Raw genomic sequence first — 22,153 nt, 5'->3', positions numbered from 1 at the left:
AACAGAACCCAACCTGCATCTCTGATGTCATTGACAATGTTCTGAGCAATGGACCCGTTGTAGAAGGCATCAGGCCCTTTGTCTGCAATCTCTTGGTACGTGTCGGCCAGTTTGGTGAAGGTGATGGTATCATTTTCCTTCAGGATGGCTCCACTTTTGTCACAGAACACAGAGCTAAAACACAAGGTCCACCACCCTGTAAATTCTCACTGTTACTGTCTAACTACATTAGAGAAAGATTTATTGATCATAAAGCAGCTCTGTGCATCATCTTCATCAAACATCTTACTCAGTATGAACAGCAGGTTATCGTCTAAATAAAAATATTTTTTCCCAAACGGTTGTTAAATGCTCATATTAAAACTCTTTTGGCGAAAAGGTGCTTTAAACACCCAAAAGGTCGTGCGCTGACATCACAACAAAAAGAGAGAGTAGGCATTTTTTCCTTGCATAACACTTGTGACAGGCCTGTGTCATTACAGGTGGAGTTGTAATGGGTGGGGCTGAAGGCCTCATCAAGAACACTACTTACACCTGTGTGGTGTGCTTGTGAGGGAGCTTCTCTTTTGTTTTGTTGTTTGTGTCCCGTTCAGTTACATTTTTTGGGCCTTTTGCTTCAGTTTATTTTGGAGTTATTTTGGCCTACAATTTTTGTTCTTGAGATTTTTGCACCAGAACCTTTTTCTTATTAATTTTTTTTTTTCATTTATTCACTGTGTGATTCCCTTTTATTTGTAATGATGTTGAGCCAGTTATGACAAATGTGGGGGCTCGTTCGGGATTTTTTTTTCTTCCGTCATTTTTTGAGTAGTTGGGGCCATGCAGTGCTTTGTTTTGGGTTTTTGTGTTACATGATTTTTCTTGTTGTTTAGTTTGGTCTAGTGCAGGCTTTTGTTGGGGTGAGCCTGTTTTGGTCCTTTACGTGGCACAGAGGATCCTTTCAGCTTTACTTTGCCATTGTTTGGTGAGTACTCTGCATGGGTGGATCAGTTTTACCCAAGTCCAAAGCAGGAAGTATTTATCTTCTGACTGTGATGTGTCAAGCCACACGATATCCTGCAGCTTATCCACTACGTTCTATTACTGCAAAGTCTGTGGTTAAAGCTTTGACTTTCATTTCATTTGACTCCTCTCCGTTCATTTCGGTTTTTGGAGTCCCTCGAGTCATTCAGTCTGACCAAGGGTCTAACATCTTCATGTGAAACATAACCAGATTACTGCATACCATGCCCAGAGCCAGAGACCCTTAGAAAGGTTCTATCAGTCTTTACTGCGTGCTTACTGTGTTCAAATACAAGGGGACTGGGAATCAGGGTTGCCGCGGTTATTGTTGGCTGCTAGAGAGGCATCTCAGGAAAGTTTGGGATTTAGTCCTAATCAACTTGTGTTTGCTCATAATGTGAGGGGTCCATTGGCCCTAATTGCTAATGATTTGAAAATGTTGGGTCCACCTAAAAATGTTTTAGGTTATGTTAGTGACTTTCAAAGACTAAGAGAATTATGATTCTCTCTGAGGCTGGTCAGTTTGCTAAAGAATGTGGGTGATGCAGCCCCTATTCGGCAGTGGTACTACTGTGTCTCTCTGGATAAGAGAAGACCGTTGAAGAAGGAAGTTAATTACATGCTTAAAAACAAAACAGCTGAGTCTTCATTTTCCAGCTGGGCCTCTCCATGCCTTTTGGTAAACGAGCCTGATGATTCTTTGAGGTTTTGTACTGGTTATTGGAAGGTATTGGAAGGTTCTTATAACTTCAGTGCATAGGCTGGGCTAAATGGCTGTAAGCTGAAAAGGCGGCTATATACATACATGTAAACAAGTTGCTTTTCATGACATCACAATAACATTGATTTCAAACTCTTTTATTAAAAAAAGGAAGGAAAGATGTTGTGATTTTTAGCAATGCTGTTCTCCTTTTCATGAGTTTTCAGTAATGCTGTTCTCCAATTTGTGGATTTTAGCAATGCTGTTCTCCTATTAGTGGATTTGTAGCAGTGCTGTTTTCTTATTGGTAGATTTTCAGCAGTGCTGTTCTCTTATTATAGAGTTTTAGCAGTGCTGTTCTTTTATTGGTGAATTTTTGCAGTGCTGCTTACCGATTGGTGCATTTTTTCTCTTACTTCATTAGCAATGATATAGGCCCTTTTATATGGTATGTCATTGATGACCAGCAAAGAAAACATGCTGTTTTATATTGAAAGGTTTAGAAAAATCAGTATTATGGATGTATGATGGAGCTATATAAAGGTCCTGTTGCTCCTCTAATGGTAACAGCAGAAGTGCCCTAATACTCACCACAAGGTCTTGTCATTGAGGATAGTGTTTTGGTCGCTGTAGATGGCTTGTGCCAGTGCTTTGCCCACCGGGAAGCCCTCACGTGCCAGCTTTATACTAGGCAGGAACAGCTCTCTCCAGGGCAGCTTACCATGACGCCGATGAGCCAGTTCATAACCTCGGATCTCTCCAGGAACAGCAATGGACAGACCACCTACACAGAGACATGAAGGTTTTCAGAGTTTTTCAAAAAGCCCCCTTTAACCCTTTATACCATATATTATTAAGAAATGACCAGTGGTATCCAGTGCTGAGGTCCTTATTTAACAGTCAAAACAGCCATTAAGTAAAAAATTATATATTTTGCATGAGAGAGTCCGCTCTTCTGCCATGAGCAGATTACAAATGACAAAGTTCAGTCTTAGATGTTGGTTGATAATTTTCTAAAGTAATCCAAATACATTCAGTGATGTTGAGGTCTGGACTCTGGCACTGGTCAGTCCCTTGTTCTGTGAACACCAGCAGCTTCTCTGTATAAAAGGATGTCTTGATCTTCTCAGCGCTATGCTATGCTCAGGCTCGTTATCTTGCTGCAGATTTCTAATGTGCTACATGCTGCATTAAAATTAGTTTTTACTTATTAGCGTCCATGATGCCCTCAGTCAAGGACAAATCACCAACTCCAGATGTTGTTCTACATCCCCAAACTTGCATTGATCCTCTGCCATGCTCAACTGATGGCTGTAAAAGTCTTTCATTACTTCGGTGGAGTACATACCAGCTTCTGTTACTATCAGAGATCTCAACTTTAGATTCATCAGTCCATAAATTCTCATTCCACACCTTTTGCAGTTTCAGAGCTTTAGTGCAGACGTTCTTGTCTTTGTCCTTTTCTCAGTGAGACTTCTTGACAGCTACATATCCTTTCAGACCCATAAAGCTAACTTGTCTTCTAACAGTTGAAGGAGAGACAGAAACACCTGTGTATGTTTTCAGATCTGAAGCAGCTTGATTTTTATCTTCTCTCTCAAAGATGAAAGCTTTAAGTGCTATTTATCTCATGGAGGCACTTTTGGTGTATACCAGGTCTTCCAGTTGGTTATTAGAAGTCACATTTTTTCTATAGCTTCTAATCAGTTGTGGAAACTCTTTCATTAAGTAAGTGGATTATCTCATATCTAATCTCCACACAAATATCCCTTGAAAAATCAGTAATTTGTACTCAATGGCTGTTTTGACTGGCAATAAAATATATATTTTTTTCACAGTACTTTAAATCAACTCTGATTCAATTACCTTTAAAACACACTGAATATTCAACTGGAGAAACTCTTTACACAGCAGTGGAATATAAACAATAAAAGGAATAAAATAAGCTTATTTTCTATTTTTACATATGAAAACAGCCTTCACAAATTATTGGTTACTGTTATACCAGATAGCCAGCATCTAAAGGGGTCTGCTGGCTTTATAAAGTCGGCACCCCACTAAACGTATGCCACTGCTGGTCCACCCTTGGACTACCCAGATTCCTGTCCTACATAGAAGCTCTACTTAGTTTTAATCTCTTTAAACAGATTTTAAATGCACAGAGCCTGTACTTTTAGAAAATAAACTTGTATACTATAACTTTCATAAAAATCATTTTATAGAACATATTGTTGCTGACTAGATTAATATAATTCACATAACTAATTTACAAAGCATAACTAAAGAAAAGAAGGAAGGAGAGAAAAATAGGTGAACTGGACTGTGAGGGGGAAAAAAGTGATGAGAAACAGAAAACCCTGAGCAAAACACTAGTGGACTGCCAGCTTTGCCATCAGTGGGCCAACAGTGGTCCACTGTCCTCTTGAAATCAGGGTATGACTGATTATAGTAAATTCTAACATTCTAAACTAAATGCAGTTGATTCACCACCTTTAGACTGAGCTGCAGACATTACTTAGTAATCCAGAGGTGATAAAAACTTGCTTGATGTGAGGGGGCGGTGCATGTTTGCTGAGTAACTGTGAGTGTGCTAGATCTTATCTCCTTCCCCTGATCCTTGAGACCTTCATAAAACCCCACACTGTTTATAGTTAATGAATGATACCTTTCTGAGAAAGCTCTGTGCTGTTTCCAAACATGTCCTGGGTGGCATTCGAGGGGGCCGTCTCACGAGCATCGATGGTTTCCACTCTGCCTGATGAAGAGGCGACAACAAACAACACAATTATACAGCAAAACCAGCATTTTGTGAGTTCAGATCGCGCCTTCAACATGGTGGTGGTATTAAGAGGAAAGACAGATTGAGGGAGGGGGAGAACCCTGAGAACTTGGTCTGGAGTTCTGGGAAGCTCCTGCCTGTAGCTAGAAGGCCAGACCACCTCCACTGCTGTAGTAGGACTAATGTGGGGCTGAGGAACTGGGAGGAGACTGGGTGGCAGTGGGGATTGCGAGCACTTTGTCATGGACCAAGAGATGAGGATGTGAATTTATAGGGAGTTAGATTGGAAGATGGAAGGGTTTCAGGTATACCCCCACCCAAACTTTGGTTCTAACATAAATACATATCATCGCTGTCTAAAGAAAAACAAGCATCTCCACAACAGTAACTTTAAGGAAAGTACAATATAAAGAGCAGCTGCGGAGCTCAAATGATGTAAAATAAAAATCAACAAAAATGAAGATGTACGTTTTTCTTTGCACAGCATTGCTTTATGATGCTGGTATGCTTGTCAACCAGTATGACCATGCTGGGTGACCAGCTAAACCCGCAACAAACCAGCATAAATCAGCTTAGACCAGCATGGACTTCGGCTGAGTTGGACTTTTCACCATACATACACTATTAAAATGGGTGGAAGGTTCTCCAGGGGTTCTTTATTAAAGAAAGTGATCTTATATAGAACCATGAACACTTAAATAATTCTCTCCATTACCAAAGTGCTCCTTGCATGGTGACATGATTCTTCAGATTGATGGAAAATGTGCTGTATAAGCCTCTATATGGCACCAAAAAAGTTCTTGTATTGTGCTTGTAACAGTAGAAGAACCCTTCTACTTCTGTTATTTAGAATGCTACCATTTTCAGAAAGGTTCTATGTAGAACCATCTACAGCACATTCTCCATCCCTCTCAAGAACCATTTCATGATTCAAACTTTTTTGGTGCTAGATAGAACGCTTTTCAAAACACTTACATATAGTTCTATCTACAGCACCATTTCCTTCACTCTAAAGAACCATTTCATGATGTAACAAACTATTTTTGGTGGTATACAGAACCATTTTTAAAAATATTCTATGTAGAACTGTCTACAGCACATTCTCCATCAATCTGAAGAACCATTTCATGATGCAAAGAACCTTTTTTGGTGCTGTTTAGAACCATTTTTAAAAGGTTCTACATAAAACCAACTACAGAACATTCTCCATCAATATAAAGAACAATTTCACCATGCAGAGAATCATTTAACCGCACAAAGTGTTCTTTGAGTGTTCATGGTTCTATGGAGAATCATTTTCTTTACTAAAGAACCATTAATGAACCATCTTTTATAAGACTGTACTTCATTCACATTTGGCCTGCACTCTGAGCTGTTGGCCAGTGAGTGTGTCTGTACCTGTGCTGGAGTTGTAGATGGTGAGGAACAGGCCACCGCCAATGCCCATACTGTGAGCGTTCATCAGCCCCACGCACAGCAGCCCCGCTATCGTTCCATCTACAGCAGAACCCCCCCTCTGCAGGATATCCCTGAAAGAAGCACACAGAGAGACCCGCAACATGCAGAAGAAACACTACAGACAGGCTGGGTGGTGAAGAGTTAAGGAATCTCTAGTACACTAGAATGGGCCTCAATTCACATTCCCTTTTTCAGAAGAAATTTCTTCAACCCACTTATGCATTTTTCACAAAGATTCTGAGATTTACCAGTGTTTTCTTATTTGGGGTTTATTCTTGGGTAAGAACGGAAACTACACACACTCAAGAGCGAAAGGTGATAACAGTTCTGTGCTTTAAGGACATGTCATGAATTTGACATAGACTTTTTCTTAGAACATTTTAAGAAAGAACACATTTAAGAAAGAACTTAGGAGGACACTGGAGAATGAAGCCCAGTGTCTTTAACTAATCGCTGGCTGAGGTTTGAACACCAGTGTTTCTTCTGAAATTAAGAGTACTAACCAGGCCTTTGCTGCAGTAACAGCCTCTACTTTTCTGGAAGGGCTTTATACTCGATGTTGAACCATTGCTGTGAGGATTTGATTGAGCATTAGTGAGATCAAGTACTGATGTTGGATGGTCAGTTCTGGATCACTCCAACTCATCCCAAAAGTACTGGATGGAGCTCCATCACTCCAGAGAACACAGTTCCACTGCTCCACAACCCAATGCTGGGGCGCTTTATACTTCTAGCTCACACTTGGCATTGGACATGGTGACCTTAGGATCATGTGCAGCTGCTCCAGAGAGTCCCATTCTATTCTAAATCTAATTCACTAATTACAAAGGCTGCCTGGCCTGGCCCTTTTGGATAGATTTTGTATGATTTGCTGAGGAAATATCATCATCTTAAAACTCAAATGATTAAATGAAGTGATCACAATCACAGTATTTTAGTGATTTCTTGAAAGTGCATGTGCTGAAACTGTCTCTGACCTGCCGATCTCAGAGCATTGTCCAGCATCTGCGGCCACCGCAGCCCGTGCGTACGAACCCTCAGGGATAGTGGTGGGTTGATTACCCTTAACGCCGAAAAACACACCCAAAAATGTTCCCACTGCAGCCAACAGCAGCACCAACAGCCCCACCACCACCGACCTCTGCACCATCCTGATAACACAGTCAGCAATTACAGCACCGATACACACACACTCACCATTATCACTTCACAGACCTTTATAAGGTGATACATATGCTGCACACTTATACATGTAAAAATTAGGTTTTGACTTAAAAACATTATTTTTAAAACATTTGTCATGATTGGCCCCTCACAGTCCTGTCCATGTGCTTTTTGTTTGCTTTTTCATCCATGTGCATTTGTTTTGGTGCAGTCCAGCCCCCTTGTTGTCTGACTCCACACTTGATTGTTTCCCACCTGTCCCTCGTCTTGCCTCTGTTACATAAGCCCTGTGTTTTTCCTGGTCTGTGTTGGTCTTTGTATGTTTGATCTTGCTGATTGTTTGTTGATTGGGATATTGTTTATTGTTTGATTCTTGTTTGTTTGTCATGTCTGCCCCCCGATCAATCCGTGTTGGGTCAATGACCCTGGACCATTTTGACCATGACCCTGGATTTGTCCTCGCTCCCCACCGCTACAACATTCTATAAACACACAATTTTAAGGCTGCTGGAACACAAAATGTTTAAAGTTGAAACAATGTTTGATTTTTTTTGTTTACAGTGTTCTGTAAACCTTGAAACCTTCTGTTTCAATTGGACATTTTATTAGAAACACCTACCTTGTGCTTCTTGGTCCACAGACTCTAAGTGTAAAAGTTTTTTAAAAAGGTGTTTACAGGGTTGATGAGGGTTTTATTAAAGTTGCAGCACATCAGAAACATTTTAACAGAAGAAGATGCACAGAACTCCCATTGAAACAGCACACAAAGCAGAACAGCAGGTTCTGTTCAGTGAGAAGATCTCTGTGCATCAAAATGTTCGCAGTGTCTCAACCAGCAGAGCCGTGATATTTACAGAGCAGTCACACACTGTCTAATGAGCCAGAGAGGCTCACACATAGACCAGGGCACTGAGAGCAGCCCTGATGGAGACAGTAATGAAGTAAAATAAAAAAAACAACAATAAATAACAACAGAAGCTGCAGCAGGTCTGCACTTCCTCATTCCAATCAGAATTTAAAGCCCAGACTACTGTCACTAATGATTCAAATGTGAACATATTGTATTGCTCCATCTGTCCTATTAAAAACAGTTGAATAGCCAATTTTCTACATTTTCTTTTGTTTTGTTTTTTCCACTAGTCCATTTATAATGTTTGGTTGTATGTACAAAAATAAGTGTGACGCATTCTACATGACTAACTGCTCTTTAATAGATACTGAATAATTCATAGTAGATGCTGAATAAATCATAGTATATACTGAATAATTCATAGTAGATGCTGAATAAATCATAGTATATACTGAATAATTCATAGTAGATGCTGAATAAATTATAGTAGATAGTGAATAATTCATAGTAGATACTAAATAATTTATAATAGATGCTTGAACATTCTCTGCTGCTTCTCGTTTTCGGTCATCCACTGAGTAAATATGCACTATTTACTGTAAATCATAATATTTTATGATTTATAACATTGATTTGGTTTTATGATTTATACATTTTGTGATTTTTTTTAATGTAAAAATTAATCAAATATAGATATTTTCCACAGATCGAGTTCTGCAGAAAACCCGCGAAGTAGCGAAAATCCGCGATATATTTTTTCCATTAATATTTTTTGAAAACCCGCGATGCACCGAGTCCGCAAAAGGTGAACCGCGAAGAGGCGAGCGAACACAGTAGATGCTGAATAAATTATAGTAGATACTGAATCATTCATAATAAATACTGAATAATTCATAGTAGATGATGAATAAAATATAGTAGATACTGAATAATTCATAGTTGTAGCAGACACCCCCAATCTAGTCGAGCCAGAGTTACATTGCTTAGTTACACTCCACATTCCTGAACTTTGAGCTCAGGACTTTTTCAAAGTAGATGTAGGCACCCAAATCCTGTTTGGATGACAAGTTTTATGACTCAAAAGGATTTTATCTTGAAAATACAGACACAGTGGGAGGCCATCAACCCCCTTTGCTCCATGTGGCAGACCATACCAGGTCATAAATCCTGGTCTGGAATCCAGCTGCAGATCTTCCCAAACTTTAACTAAGCTATGAATTAACAGAAATCATTCTTTATACTGCACCAATACGGAATTTCCACCATACAATCCATAGATATCAAGAAAAGGGTTGCTTTGAGAATATATAACAAACCTAGCCTTTTTATATTCCATTTAGATTCCATTTTACATTCCATTCCAAAACCCCAGGGCACAGAACTTTTGTTAGACAGAGATGGAGACAGAAAGATAGACAGAGTGAGCAGGAGTCAGCGTTTCTCAACCAGAAGATAGCTGAACTCCTAAGTTTGTGCCGGCCTTAGTCAGAGAGACAGGCCAGAATTGGAACACTCCAGGATCAGATCTGCTTAGATCAGTCCGTCTACAGACCTTCGGTTTAGGCCACCCTCAGAGAAGGAAGGTAGATGTTTCTTGTCTGCTAAAGAGAGGTATTTAGTTAAGTTAGCATCACCAGCCTCAGAACTTTGACTGCAATCTAACCGGACAGAGGAAAATAACAAGCGGTCGGACGCCACGGAGACACAGCAGCACACTCAGAGCCACGCACTAATCTGTGAGCAGATTAACCAGTGAAAGGCTGCCAGACGTCAACCTGAGACAGCCACGAGACGCCACCCACGAGGCGCCACCCTGAGATGACCAAGAGACGCCATCCTCAGATGCCAACGAGACGCCTTCACCAATCCCTGACGGGAAGGCACGTGTCTGCACGGCAACACAGCCTCTGCGACCACCGAGGAGACAAAGCAACGCATGAGCTCTGGCCTCAAAGACAGCTCTTTGGAAGTCAGCTGATTCCCACGTAAGCCGGCTCCATCAATTGGCCATCAGGGCTCTGACGCCAATTTATTCAATAAGACAGTGTTTAATAGGTACTTAACTCTAACCCAGCCATATGTAGTTACTCCTATCCAGTTAGTTCTTTACAGAGACTCTCAAGTTTAAGTTTCCCACGTTAAGTTTCCACAAGAACCACCCTGCCTCATATCATTTAACTGAACCACTTCACGCGAGCTATGTTGTCCTTTTAACTTTTATCCTTTTGTTGTGTTTTGTTCTATTTTCTTTCATCCATCATTGAATGTAGTCCAATGTAGTTTCATATTTAGCCAATAAACTCTTTCATTTTATCGAAGCATCCTTGGTGCGAGCGTCTCTCTCTCTCTCTCTCTCTCTCTCTCTCTCTCTCTCTCTCGCTCTCTCTCTCTCTCTCTCTCTCTCTCTCTCTCGCTCTCTCTCGCTCTCTCTCTCGCTCTCTCTCTCTCTCTCTCGCTCTCTCTCTCTCTCGCTCTCTCTCTCTCTCTCTCTCGCTCTCTCTCGCTCTCTCGCTCTCTCTCTGTCTTGCTCTGTTCTGTGAACTTCGCATAAATCCAGGTTACCTCACATCCTCATCTATAGGTTTGAGCAATAATAAAATGAATACTGCATAGACCGCAACATAGTATATACTAAATAATTCATAGTAGATACTGAATAATTCATATATGTTGAATAAATTATAGCAGATACTGAATCATTCATAATAAATACTGAATAATTCATAGTAGATGCTGAATAAATCATAGTAGATACTGATTAATTCATAATGAATATTGATAGATACCAATAGATACAAAATAATTCATAGATTGTATAAAAAGATTACAGCCAAACTGTAACACAGAATGATTCTTAGCTACACACACATGTAGTATGTGTTGAAAAGTAACACACTCCATTTTGTGTTTCGAGAATATAAATTTTGGGTTTTTTTTTCTTAATTCCTTGCTGTGAAGTTTGTTGTGAACAGTCGGTGCTGTGTGGAGTTGAGTCCGTGTGAAAGAGTCGGCGCTGTCTGAGAGCAGAGCTGATAAATCCCTGCAGTGTGGGAGTGAGCTGCAGCCAAACTGAATTAAAGCCCACAACACAGGAGACCACAATTTCTCACACTGAGAGAATCAGAGTCTGAGATCTCCACAGCAACCTGCCCCACACTCACAACCCCTCATGTTAACCCAAACCCCCACACACAAGCCCTGCACACTGGAGAACAGCGAGATCTTCCACTGACCAAAAAAAAAAACACTCACAGCACATACGTCTGACTTTTTATTCGAATTTGATATAAAAAATAGTTGTATAATTCTGTATGTTCTACTGTTGGGACATCCCACAGTCGTTACTGTGCAAATTTTTAATTTCATCATTTGCTATTTTAAATCTATTGTTTTAATCATGCTTTAATCACATCTATTCTTGTTTATTTTTTTTTAAACAAGTCTGTATTATCTGATTCTGTATTTTCTCATTTGTAAAACACTTGGAATGACAGTAGTGAATGACAGGTGCTCTATAAATAAACTTGTTTGCCCACAACTTTGAAGCCATGAAAATGAGCTCAAAGCTAGAATAAATGACAAAAAAAGCTGATGTTCTATTCCAGAATTCACCAACGAAAACACTTTGTTCATATTTGTTATGTATTGTTTGTATTGTTATTGGGTGATATTGTGAATTATAAACAGCAAAGATGCAGAAGTATTATTTATGAAAAAAAAAAAACACAATTTGATGCTTAAACCTAATTTAAACTGTAAAACTTAGGTTGTGTATATGTTGAAATTATTTAACACTTTTTTTTCTCTAAATAAATGATTTACATTATTTTTTGCTTCATATTTAATGATTTTTCCTAATTAAATGTGGTAACTGAGTAAGTATAAAATTAGCATGATGATATGTTTTCAGTGTTCTGTACACATTTGTATGCATCAGTTTTCTTTGGGGAGCTGTATAAAAAATCACACACATTTGTTTTGGATGATATTTTGGTTACTATAAAATACAATGTTATAATCTTCAAAAAATTGCTCTCTGCTTTAGGGCCCTAACATAACATAACCAAATCTGTGGTACTGTGAGAATCACTGAATCACACAACACAGAGAAGGATAAAACATAATTCCCACAAGAACATTGCCATTTCCCATTTTGTGAGGTGAGGAAATATAGTTCCTGCAAGGACATTCATAGTTTACACAACAAAGGGCAACACCAAACATATTTTGGTGTCAGCTGTGGGTCATCCTACAATGGGAAGTTCAGGAGGTGTGGGTATACAAAGTAGCTCCTGGTAAGAAAAGCACAGTTCTTGTTCTGTTGTCGTTGTTGAAGTTGTTGCTGTTATTAGTGTAGCTTTGTGGCTTAGAGTAAACTGTGCCCAGAGCAGTGCCTGTTTAAAATAAAACAGCATTCCATATCTTATCTACGTTTTCTATATGTTTTTCTAAACTGACACCACAGTGGTGTCATAAGTGGGATATGAATGAACTCAAACTCAACCAACTCGAAATGATGAAAAAACACCAAACCCGGCAGAAGATGGCAAAGGAACTGTGAAGCTAGGCTCGGCAGCAGATCCCAGGTGGAGCCCAGCAGAGGAATATGACATGCATCCACCTGCTGTGCTTCGACTGCGAGGTTGTCTGGGAGCCAGACTCCACATAGCTGCAAAGTGATGCCCAATATTACAGCTGGATGGTGGCTTCCACCGCAATGCAACTGTGTTTTGCACTGGAGGGGAAAGCACTATGAATGTTTGTGAATTTGGTGCTGTAACAATATAACAACCTAGTAGCATTGACCTTAGCCCTCCAGCAATTCTTGAGGCAGCTGCTGGCAGCATGGATGGCCAGACAGTAGCTCCTGAAGAGTCAAAGCAAAAGGGAGAGCATCACACCTTCAATGCAGTTGACAATAGAGATAGGGAAAGTGATGGATAGGAGGGCCACTGTTGATGCCGTTACCCCAAGTAGCCCTGGATTTGACTGTAAGCAATGATATGTTTCACTGTACTCAGGAGGAGGATGCAACAATCAGCACAACAATAGATGGGACACTTGGGGAGCTGGTGTTTAGCCACTTGCGAGCAGCAGAGCAGGAAAGCACACCTGGGGTGGAGCATGCTGAAGAGCCACTGCACCAAGAATACAGCCTCAGGAGAGGACTGGGGGCGTGAATCTGGCACCCTGTGGCACGTACGGACTCTGTATGTCTCAGGAACTTTGTTTGGACTGTGTGGGTTGCCAGGCCAGCTGACCCTTGAGGGGGGAACTATGTTATGTAAAAGGTATTCTGGATGTATGGGAGGGGTGATATATTTTATTTAAAGGGCTATTTAGGTAGTCAACAAAGTATCAGCCTGGGTAACAATTTTAATTATAATCATTTTCAGGAGGTTTAAAGTAAATCTGAAGACAACAGGAGGGTTAAAAACATTTCTTATAATAAAAATATTTCTTGTATGGATATCTCAAAGGAAGAAAGAGTATTTCTGAGTCTGTTTCTTCTCCTGTTTCTGTGTCTGTGCCCTTGGCTCATGTTCTGCGATCTCCTCCTGTCTCTGCTCTGTTTCTGTGCCTGTGCCTTCAGCTCCTATTGTTCCATGTTCTGTGCCTGCCCTGTCCTGTGCCTGTTCCGTCTTCTGTACCTTGTATTTAGTGTTCTGTCCCTGTTTAGTTCTGGTTTTGGTCCCATGTGCCTGTGTTTGTTTTGTTTTTTGTTTGGCGTGCTTCGGTGCTGCACACCTTGGAGGGGGTACTGCCACAATTGGCCCCTTCCAGTCATCCATGTGCTTTTGTTTTGGTTTTGGTCTCATCCATGTGCTTTTGTTTTACTTCCTTCCCAGTCCTGCCCCCTTCTTTCCAGACCATGCCCTTGATTGTTTTCACCTGTTACCCTCTTGTTAACCACCTGTAATCTCGTTACCTGTCCCTGGGTTTAAGCCCTGTGTTTTCCCTAGTCTCTCACTGGTCTTTGTTTGAAGTTTGATATTGTTTGGTGTTTGTTTCTTCTGGCCTCCATTGTGTTGATACTATGTTCCTTGTCATGTCTGTCCCCCGATCTATCCGTGTTGGCTCCCTGACCCTGGACCATCTTGACCCCGAGTTTGGATTTGCCCATAATAAATCTCGCTTCTCTCAGCGTATGCGTCCGCCTCCTCATTGGTCCCATACGTTGCAGAAATAATCTATGTTTTACATTTCCATTTTATCAGTTCATATTTATTTACTATTTTCTTTTTAGAGATTGAATTTATTCTGATTTGTTAATATCTGGTCTTCTCTGTAACTGGTTACATCTGTGACTTTTGAGATCTAGCATTTTATTTTAGACCAAAACGTTCCTAGAAAGAGAAAAAAAGCTGTGTGCAAATTTTAGTTCCTGTGTTTAGACATGTTGGATGTATTAAGTTCCATTGCAGTTCTGTAAGGTACTCTGTTCATAAGTAACAACTCAAGTTTTTATTTTACAACACTTTTACTTTTACTCAGTGATCAGTATTTTTACTTGAGTACTGAATTAGGCTACACACTTAAAAATGGTTCTTCAAGGGTTCTTCAATAAAGAAAATGGTTCTATATAAAATCATGAACACAAAGAACTATCTGCATGATTAAAGCATAGTGAAATGGTTCTATACAGCATCTTTTTGGTGCTATAAAGAACCCTTTCAAAATGGTTCTATATAGAATCTGAACAATCTGAAAAACTAGTTCATTCATTTATTAAAACCACTTAATCATGCAAAGGGTACTTTGAGTGTTCATGGTTCTACATATAACAATTTTCTGTATTAAAGAACATTTGAAGAGCCTCATATGAACATAAATGCAGTAATTGTGAATTATGGTACAGTTTTGTCAGCATGTACAATGTTGTCAGCTTTACTGATGCTGTACAATAGTTTAAATAAAACTGTACAAAGTTTAAATAACCCTTGTATGCCATTTACATAAAAATGCTTTATGTATTGAATTTGTGCATTTATTACATTGTTCTATGTTCTATGTACCCTTACTGCACTGTATATTTATTGCCATTGTCATCTGTAATCTTATAAGTAAGAAAAGTAACCCATAAAGTTTTTTCCTACCTTTTGTTTGTCAGGCTGCTGATCGGGCTTCAGCTCTTTGTCTTTTCTACAGAAAAGTGACACACTGTAGACAAGGCTCACTTGTCAATCGATTATAGTGGCTTTAAACTTTAACCCAGCATCATAAAACAAAGTGTTTTTATTACACAGTGTAAGAATGACCTTTATTCATCCATAACCAGCTCTGTTTACTCAGTAACATACATAAGTACTGTTTTAAATAGATTTACCCTTCAAATAACTTTTTACTTCTACTCAAACACAGTCAAGTTCATATACATATATGTTATTGTTATGTTAGCTATCTTCCAGCATACTGGAGAATTGTAATTAAATAATCACACACACACATTTTGGGGGAGACTAATAATTGATCAAATTAACAGAGGTGGACGAAGTACACAAATCATTTACTTGAGTTAAAGTAGAGAGACCCAAGGTAAAATGTTACTCCACTAAAAGTAGAAGTCCTTACTCTAGACCTCAACTTGAGTAAAAGTACAAAAGTATTTGCTTAAATTGTAAATGTACTTAAGTATCGAAAGTAAAAGTACTAAAAGATTAATTATGGCTCTGACATCCTGTTATCATTTTTGTAACAAGACTCGCCTCCTGAACTCATTTTAGGTGAAAATCCTCCAGCGTCTCTCTTGGTAAACCAGTCTTTTAACAGAATGTCATTAATTAGTGACGCTGACGTCTATTAAAATGATCATTAGCACAAAACACTGAAGGCAAACAGTTTCCATCAGGGAAAACCGAGTGGCTCTAAAATCACTTTTACAAACAAGTAAAGTTTCAGTTTAAGATTATTTTGTAACTTAATCTTTTGTTTTGACATGTTACATTTTCATACACACAGAAACCAAATGGAACAACAGATTTCTCAAAATGTAGTGGAGTAAAAAGTCAGATATTAGACTTTGAAATGTAGTGGATAGAAAGTAAAAAGTAACCCAAAATGGAAATACTAGAGTAAAGTACAGATACACAAAAAAAACTTAAGTACAGTAACGAATTACATTTACTTAGTTACTGTCCACCACTGCAAATTAACAATCATAAATTAAATTGCAGTCAGTGATTGAAATAGTGATACAAGGGAAACAGCCATACTACCTCCACCATGCTGGACAAATGAGATGGTGTGCTTTGGATCATGAGCAGTTCCTTCACTGTAAAACCGAATAATTCAACCAACTTAATTTTCTTTATGTAACGTAGAGGGAGACAGCCACAGACAGAAACACAGAAATAAAAGCAGGGCAAGACAGGATGTTACTGTGACGAGGAGCGAGGAGGCGGACGCATACACTGAGATAAGTGAGATTTATTAGGAGCAAATCCAGGGTCATAGTCAAGACAGTCCAGGTTCCAATAATCGATACCAAGACAAGGGTGGACAGACATAAGTGAAAACTAAAACAAACCACAAAGACAGTCCAAACAGCGTCAAGACAAACCAATACAACAAACAGACCGACAAACAAGGGGCAGGGCTTAACACAGGGCTTAAGTACACAGGGAAAACGAGGGACAGGTGAAAACAATCAGGGGTGGAGTCACAAAACAAGGGGCATGAATCAAAACAAATGCAAATGGAAGACCAAAACAGAAAAAGCACATGGAGTAGACTGGGAGGGGCCAATCGTGACAGTTACAGTTTACTTATTTGTTAAAATGACTAATCCAAATCTAACAACACATTCATATTTACAGTTTACCCTCTATCTACGTAGATAAATCTAGTTAAGAAGGATGAGAATGTTCTTAATCTGGCCTACAGTGCCATTGCCCTTTGTGCTCATTCTCATTGTTTATTGTCAAATCTAATATGATGTGGTAAACTTGACTTTATAATGACTTATAAATATTTACTTATACATAAATAATATAATACTTATAAATAAATATTCCAGGACATCATCAAAATTAATCATTTTAACCATTATTGAAATTAGTTATATGTTTTATGTATGCATGTATGTATATGTATATATATATATATATATATATATATATATATATATATATGTGTGTGTGTGTGTGTGTGTGTGTGTGTGTGTGTGTGTGTGTGTGTGTGTGTGTGTGTATTATTATTATTATTATTATTATTATTGTTGTTGTTGTTATTATTATTATGCCAAAGACACTATCATGGACATGATGTGAAGCACAGCCCTTATAAAGCACCAAAAGCTTTTTCACTGCTAATGCTAGTGTAGAAATTTCAGCCTGCTAGACATGAGTGATTAAGTGAATTATAAATATTCACTGTGAATATGCAGTAAGATTTCATCCAATAACTTTTAGGCCATAAGAAAAACTTTTTGCCAAGTGGTGAAAAGTTTTGCTACGTGGTGCACAGAGGAGCTAATTTGTGCATGTTTGGAAGGTTAATATCTTAGCTTACCAGAAAACAGTTTCAATTGTGTTACTCCAACACCAGCTACTTGACTTCACTCGCACAAATGTGAGTCTGCAAACCCTAAAATTGCAGATATTTAGCTCATGTTATGTGTGAAGGTGTTTTAAGCTAACATTCACTTCTGATGCTATTGATGGCCCCATATACAAAAACATAGTTTTTGGCTAGAAAAAATAGGATTGTGTTTTTCCATGTGTTAATGAAGCTTCAGTGGGTGAATTGGGCCCATGCTGCGGTTTCTGAAGCTGTAGTAGTGAACTTGTAGAGATGAGAATTACCACTCTCTGCAATGTGTTCCGGTTTTCTCAAATGTTAGAGGGCGCTCCCGAGTGAGTCCAAAATTAATGGGTTGATATGGAGCATTTGAGCAAAATCATAGTTTATAAATGCTTAAACATTTGTAATGTAAAAGAATGCTATCATTTCCTGAACAGTGAATATCATAAAACATTTTAACACCAATGTTATATTTTAAGAGCTTTTAAATTCGAGTTATAGCAGTTTACAACAGGGCCTAATGTGTGTTTATGACGTCAGTGAGCGTGAACAGCCAATGTGCTGCTCCGCTCGCCAATCATCCCACTCTAGCAGTTTTCTAGGCAAGTTTTATTTGCTTTTTTAGTGAAATACAACCTTCTACTTTTTAAACTTAAAGAAAAGCTCTGGGCTCTTTCACTCCCATTCATTAAGAACTCACTGATGGATGTCCTCTGCTGTTTAGCAGTCCTGTTTTTGATATAACAGGGGGGGTAGGAAGTGGCCAGGCTTCTCATAAACCAGCTCTGGCTGTAGCATGCTCAGCTAGTGGTACCGGCTACTGGAACAGTTCTAGACCATATTTGACTGTTTATTGAACAAATCACTGTTACATCACAGCAGCAGAGAACTTACGTCTGGGTGGATAACAGCACAATCTTTGCACTGATACAACAGGATTTTATATTAATTCAGAAACTTATTTAGGCAAGATACTGGACAAATTAAAAGTTTCTAAACTTTCAGGTCAATAACTTTTTGTAACAAATAACAAATTTGTGTGGTTCATTTTTATCACATAAACATGAGCTTACAGCAGCCACACATTCACTGCAGTGTTTAATAAAGAAGTATTCATGTTCATAATGGTGTTTTCCTAAATAAAAATATACAGACATATATTAAAATACATTTCAAATACATTGTCTGTGAGAGCCTTACCGCATATGTACATGGTTAATATAAAGTATAATGCAGATCACAGAGATCAGTACCGTTTAGTTACATTTGTAATCTTTATTACAATTATTTACAGCTGAAATGTATACTAACAAATGCAAAGAAATGCATTTTAAACATTTATTTAACCTACTCGCTCGCTCATTTTAATGCTAGCCAGCTAGCCAGTGAGGACAAGCTAAGAGTGGCATATCTTGCTTGTTTACAACTTTGCAAAAAGAAGTAGCCACCAGTACTAAAAAAAAAACTTAGAGGACATACTGTAGCAGCTCTACCTGCTTTAGATAGCTGGGCAAACATAAGAATATGTTGAATACTTGGGTACATTTGACATTACAGCCTCAAACACAACACAATTTTACCATTATTACCAATGAATTGTCTGTTAGATTTTTGTTTACTGTAAATTAAGTTGTTTCCATGCTGATTGAATGTGAGTTATCCACTCAGATATACAGTCAACCATTCCACACTCAGATTTGGTCTGTTAGACAGATGTGCACATACCTCTCACTTTAGGGCTTTTAGCAATTAATTTAAGAAAAAGTTTTCAAAACGAGGAGAACAAAGTGTAACAACTTCATCTCATACAGTTATACAGTTTATGATTCACCAGCTCCTTTTCTGAATTTTCGTTCCCATAATGTAATTGCTGCACCAGAGTGAAGCATAAAATTGGTAGCTCCAATGCTGACAGAGGCTGGATGATTTACTAAGCTCCGTTGCTGGTCCACACTCATAAAAAAATGATTCTTCAAGGGTTCTTTACTAAAAAGAAAGTGGTTGCATGATTAAACACTTAAATGGCCAAGGCCCACCAGCAGGCCCAAAATTTTATTACACACATTTATAACCTAACAATAGCTCAACCACTTTTGCATCAAAATCCCTGCAGTTACTGAACAATAAGCCTGGGATTTTAATGAGTTAAGTGATGAAATGGAGAATGTGCTGTATATGGTTCTACATAAAACCTTTTTTAGAAAAGGATTCTATTAAGACCCATCTACAGCGCATTCTCCATCAATCTGAAGACCATTTCATCATCCAAAAAATCTTTGTGTTCATGGTTCTATATAGAACCACTTTCTTTACTAAAGAACACTTGAACAAACATCTTGTGATACTGTACACATTTCTGTGCGCATTTAACCAGAGCAGCACAGAGAGAAAGTTCCTGTTTAATGTGTTTAACCTTTAAACTCTTGCTATGCTTCAACGCCTTTCCACACTTCACAGGCCACAGCATGCTACATTAAATGTTTCAACAGCCTGAACAGCGTTCTCACTCTCCAGGTGCAACATTAACTGTTCAAGTGTGCTGCTGTAAAACAGATTTAATCCAATATAATACCAAAAAATCAGCACAAACATTAAACTAATAACTAATTACACTAGAACTGTGATTATTCCCTCAATACATTAAACCCAGTCAGTCTGCTAGTCAGTCTGAACTTACATATGCAGAGCTACGTATAGTGATGTACAGTTGCATATAGTTGTTTAAAGGTATATAGTTAAGCACTGTATCCCGTTACTGTCAGAATACAACTTTGTATCTCCAAAAAGTTCATGTGAAAAGGAACAGCGTTCATTCATTTACTCACTCACTCACTTATTCATTCACTCATGTGATCAATTCTTAAGTCACTCACTCATTCACTCATTTGTTCACTCATTCATTCAGCCACTCACTCACCCAATCATTCACTCATTCAGTCACTTACACATTCACTTGTTCACTCATTTGTTAATTCACTCACTCATTCAGTGATTTGTTCATTCATTCATTTATTCATTCATTCACTTACTAAATTATTAATTAATTCACTCATTCATTCATTTATTCCTGTTCATGGCCCTTGTTGAAACATAACCTCTAACTCTAAATGACGTGCACACAAAGGAACTTTTATACTTTACGCTTAATTTTTTTCACCTAGTTCCCAGTCTTTTCACGTCTTCAGCAGTTGTTTCCATTGTGTTTAGAATCAAATCTCTGAATTTACTTTTAATCGTTGCTTTTGACTTTAAGTGGCGTTGACCTTCTGATTTCATTTCACTTTTTTTGGTCTTTCAGGCAGTGAACGACTCAGAAAAAAACAGGGTAAACTAATCTTCTTTCTTTTTTCATATATTTCTTTCTTTCTTTATTGGTTTATTTTATGTACGTTTTTTTTTCAGCCACGCAGTGGGCGTCGCCCCAGATCTGTTATTAAACACACGTGGGGAAATCGCGCGATCTGACTGGCCGAAGAGAGCAGAGCACCAGTATTTTATTTCCCACCTATATTCCGACTAATCTCAGCTATGCTGCGCTGTGATTGGCCACAAGCGATCCTCCCCCTCGCTGCGAATGGCTAGGAGTATATTCAGGGCGGGCTGCTTGCGGGTCTGAACTACTGGCCAATGACAGCGCGGGGGGGCGTGGCTAACTGGAAAATGGGTGGAAAATTAAACAGCGCCACTCAGTCGTGCGTTGTAGCCAAACAGAGAGAGAGAGTGAGAGAGAGAGAGAGAGAGAGAGACGCCGAGAAAGGAAAGCAAACACAGCCACTCATCACCGGATCAACTCTCTGCGCTTTCAGGATTATTTGCAAATTGACGTACCATTGAAAAGAATATATATATATATATAAAACAGAAATGCATGTAGAGCGTGCGAGGAGCTCCTGCACGCCTCCTCCTCCACTCCGCTCTTCTTCCTCTGTCCACTTCTCCGCCTTCACTACTACTTTACTGATGTTGCCCGTCTGATCTCTGCACGTTGCTGCTGGACATGGGCTCCAAGCTGAGCAGGCAGAGCAGTCTGGATGGAGAAGCGGCGTTCTTCAGAAGACCTCGCCAGCATGGAGGGTGTGGAGACGAACAGAGGAGCGAGGTTGGAGGAGCTGGAGACGCAGGAGCTGGAACTGGAGCTGGAGGAGAGTTTTTGCTCACTTCCTTCATGCTCAGGTCAGAGAAGCTGCCCAGTGTCCTGCGCAGGTCCAGCAGGTCCAGCCCTAGCCCGTACCAGAGGAGGGTCGCCTGGGTCCGGCAGATCCAGAAGCTGCTGAAGGAGCAGAAAGTGGAGGAGGCTGCAGACGTGCTGAAACTACTTAGGAAGGTAAAGAAGAAGCGGGAACTTAAAGGGGAAGTCCACTGACTTTCCAAATTACCTACATAATTCAACATGTGAGATGTAAACAGAGTGATTCAGAGTGGTTTAGTGAGAGTTCAGATGTCTTTACAGCGGTGGTGATAGGAACCAGGCATCACCATGACTACAACACAAATATAGACGTTTTATTTACTATCCAAAATCACCAGTGAACCTACACGTGTCTTCTGGGTTTTATATGGAATGTTGATGATGGGGAAATAGTGGAAAATATGAAATTATACGTTTTCTGCATGTATCCCTCCACCATGAATGGATTTACATGAAGTTCTCAAAACTATCATAAAATAGTGTCTCAGT

General features: G+C 39.1%; 2 protein-coding genes across 5 annotated transcripts in view; one reads left to right on the top strand and one right to left on the bottom strand.

The window, feature by feature from the left end:
- Window positions 1-16,308, bottom strand: part of ggt1b (gamma-glutamyltransferase 1b) — a 31,346-nt gene extending 15,038 nt beyond the window's left edge. Inside the window, exons 1-7 of one of the 4 annotated variants that reach the window (XM_017693613.2) lie at window positions 16,170-16,272; window positions 15,051-15,096; window positions 6,917-7,090; window positions 5,880-6,010; window positions 4,368-4,457; window positions 2,294-2,486; window positions 14-174 (exon numbers count right to left, since the gene is read on the bottom strand). In XM_017693613.2, the coding sequence (XP_017549102.1) occupies window positions 14-174; window positions 2,294-2,486; window positions 4,368-4,457; window positions 5,880-6,010; window positions 6,917-7,089 (748 nt within the window). In that variant the 5' untranslated portion in view covers window position 7,090; window positions 15,051-15,096; window positions 16,170-16,272. Of the gene's footprint in view, window positions 1-13; window positions 175-2,293; window positions 2,487-4,367; window positions 4,458-5,879; window positions 6,011-6,916; window positions 7,091-15,050; window positions 15,115-16,169 lie in introns of all 4 variants that reach the window. The other 3 variants (XM_037547550.1, XM_017693614.2, XM_037547551.1) reach the window with 3 other exon arrangements.
- A 4,793-nt stretch (window positions 16,309-21,101) lies between these two features.
- The window catches only part of lrrc75bb (leucine rich repeat containing 75Bb), a 46,329-nt gene continuing 45,277 nt past the window's right edge, over window positions 21,102-22,153 (top strand). Inside the window, exon 1 of the mRNA XM_017693616.2 lies at window positions 21,102-21,799. Coding sequence (XP_017549105.1) covers window positions 21,473-21,799 — 327 coding nt within the window. The 5' untranslated portion in view covers window positions 21,102-21,472. The remainder of the gene's footprint in view (window positions 21,800-22,153) is intronic.

Source organism: Pygocentrus nattereri, chromosome 18, assembly GCF_015220715.1.
Source record: "Pygocentrus nattereri isolate fPygNat1 chromosome 18, fPygNat1.pri, whole genome shotgun sequence".
NCBI classification, from domain to species: domain Eukaryota; kingdom Metazoa; phylum Chordata; class Actinopteri; order Characiformes; family Serrasalmidae; genus Pygocentrus; species Pygocentrus nattereri.
Note: the sequence above shows the minus strand (reverse complement) of the source record. Positions and strands in the feature narration are given on the sequence as shown.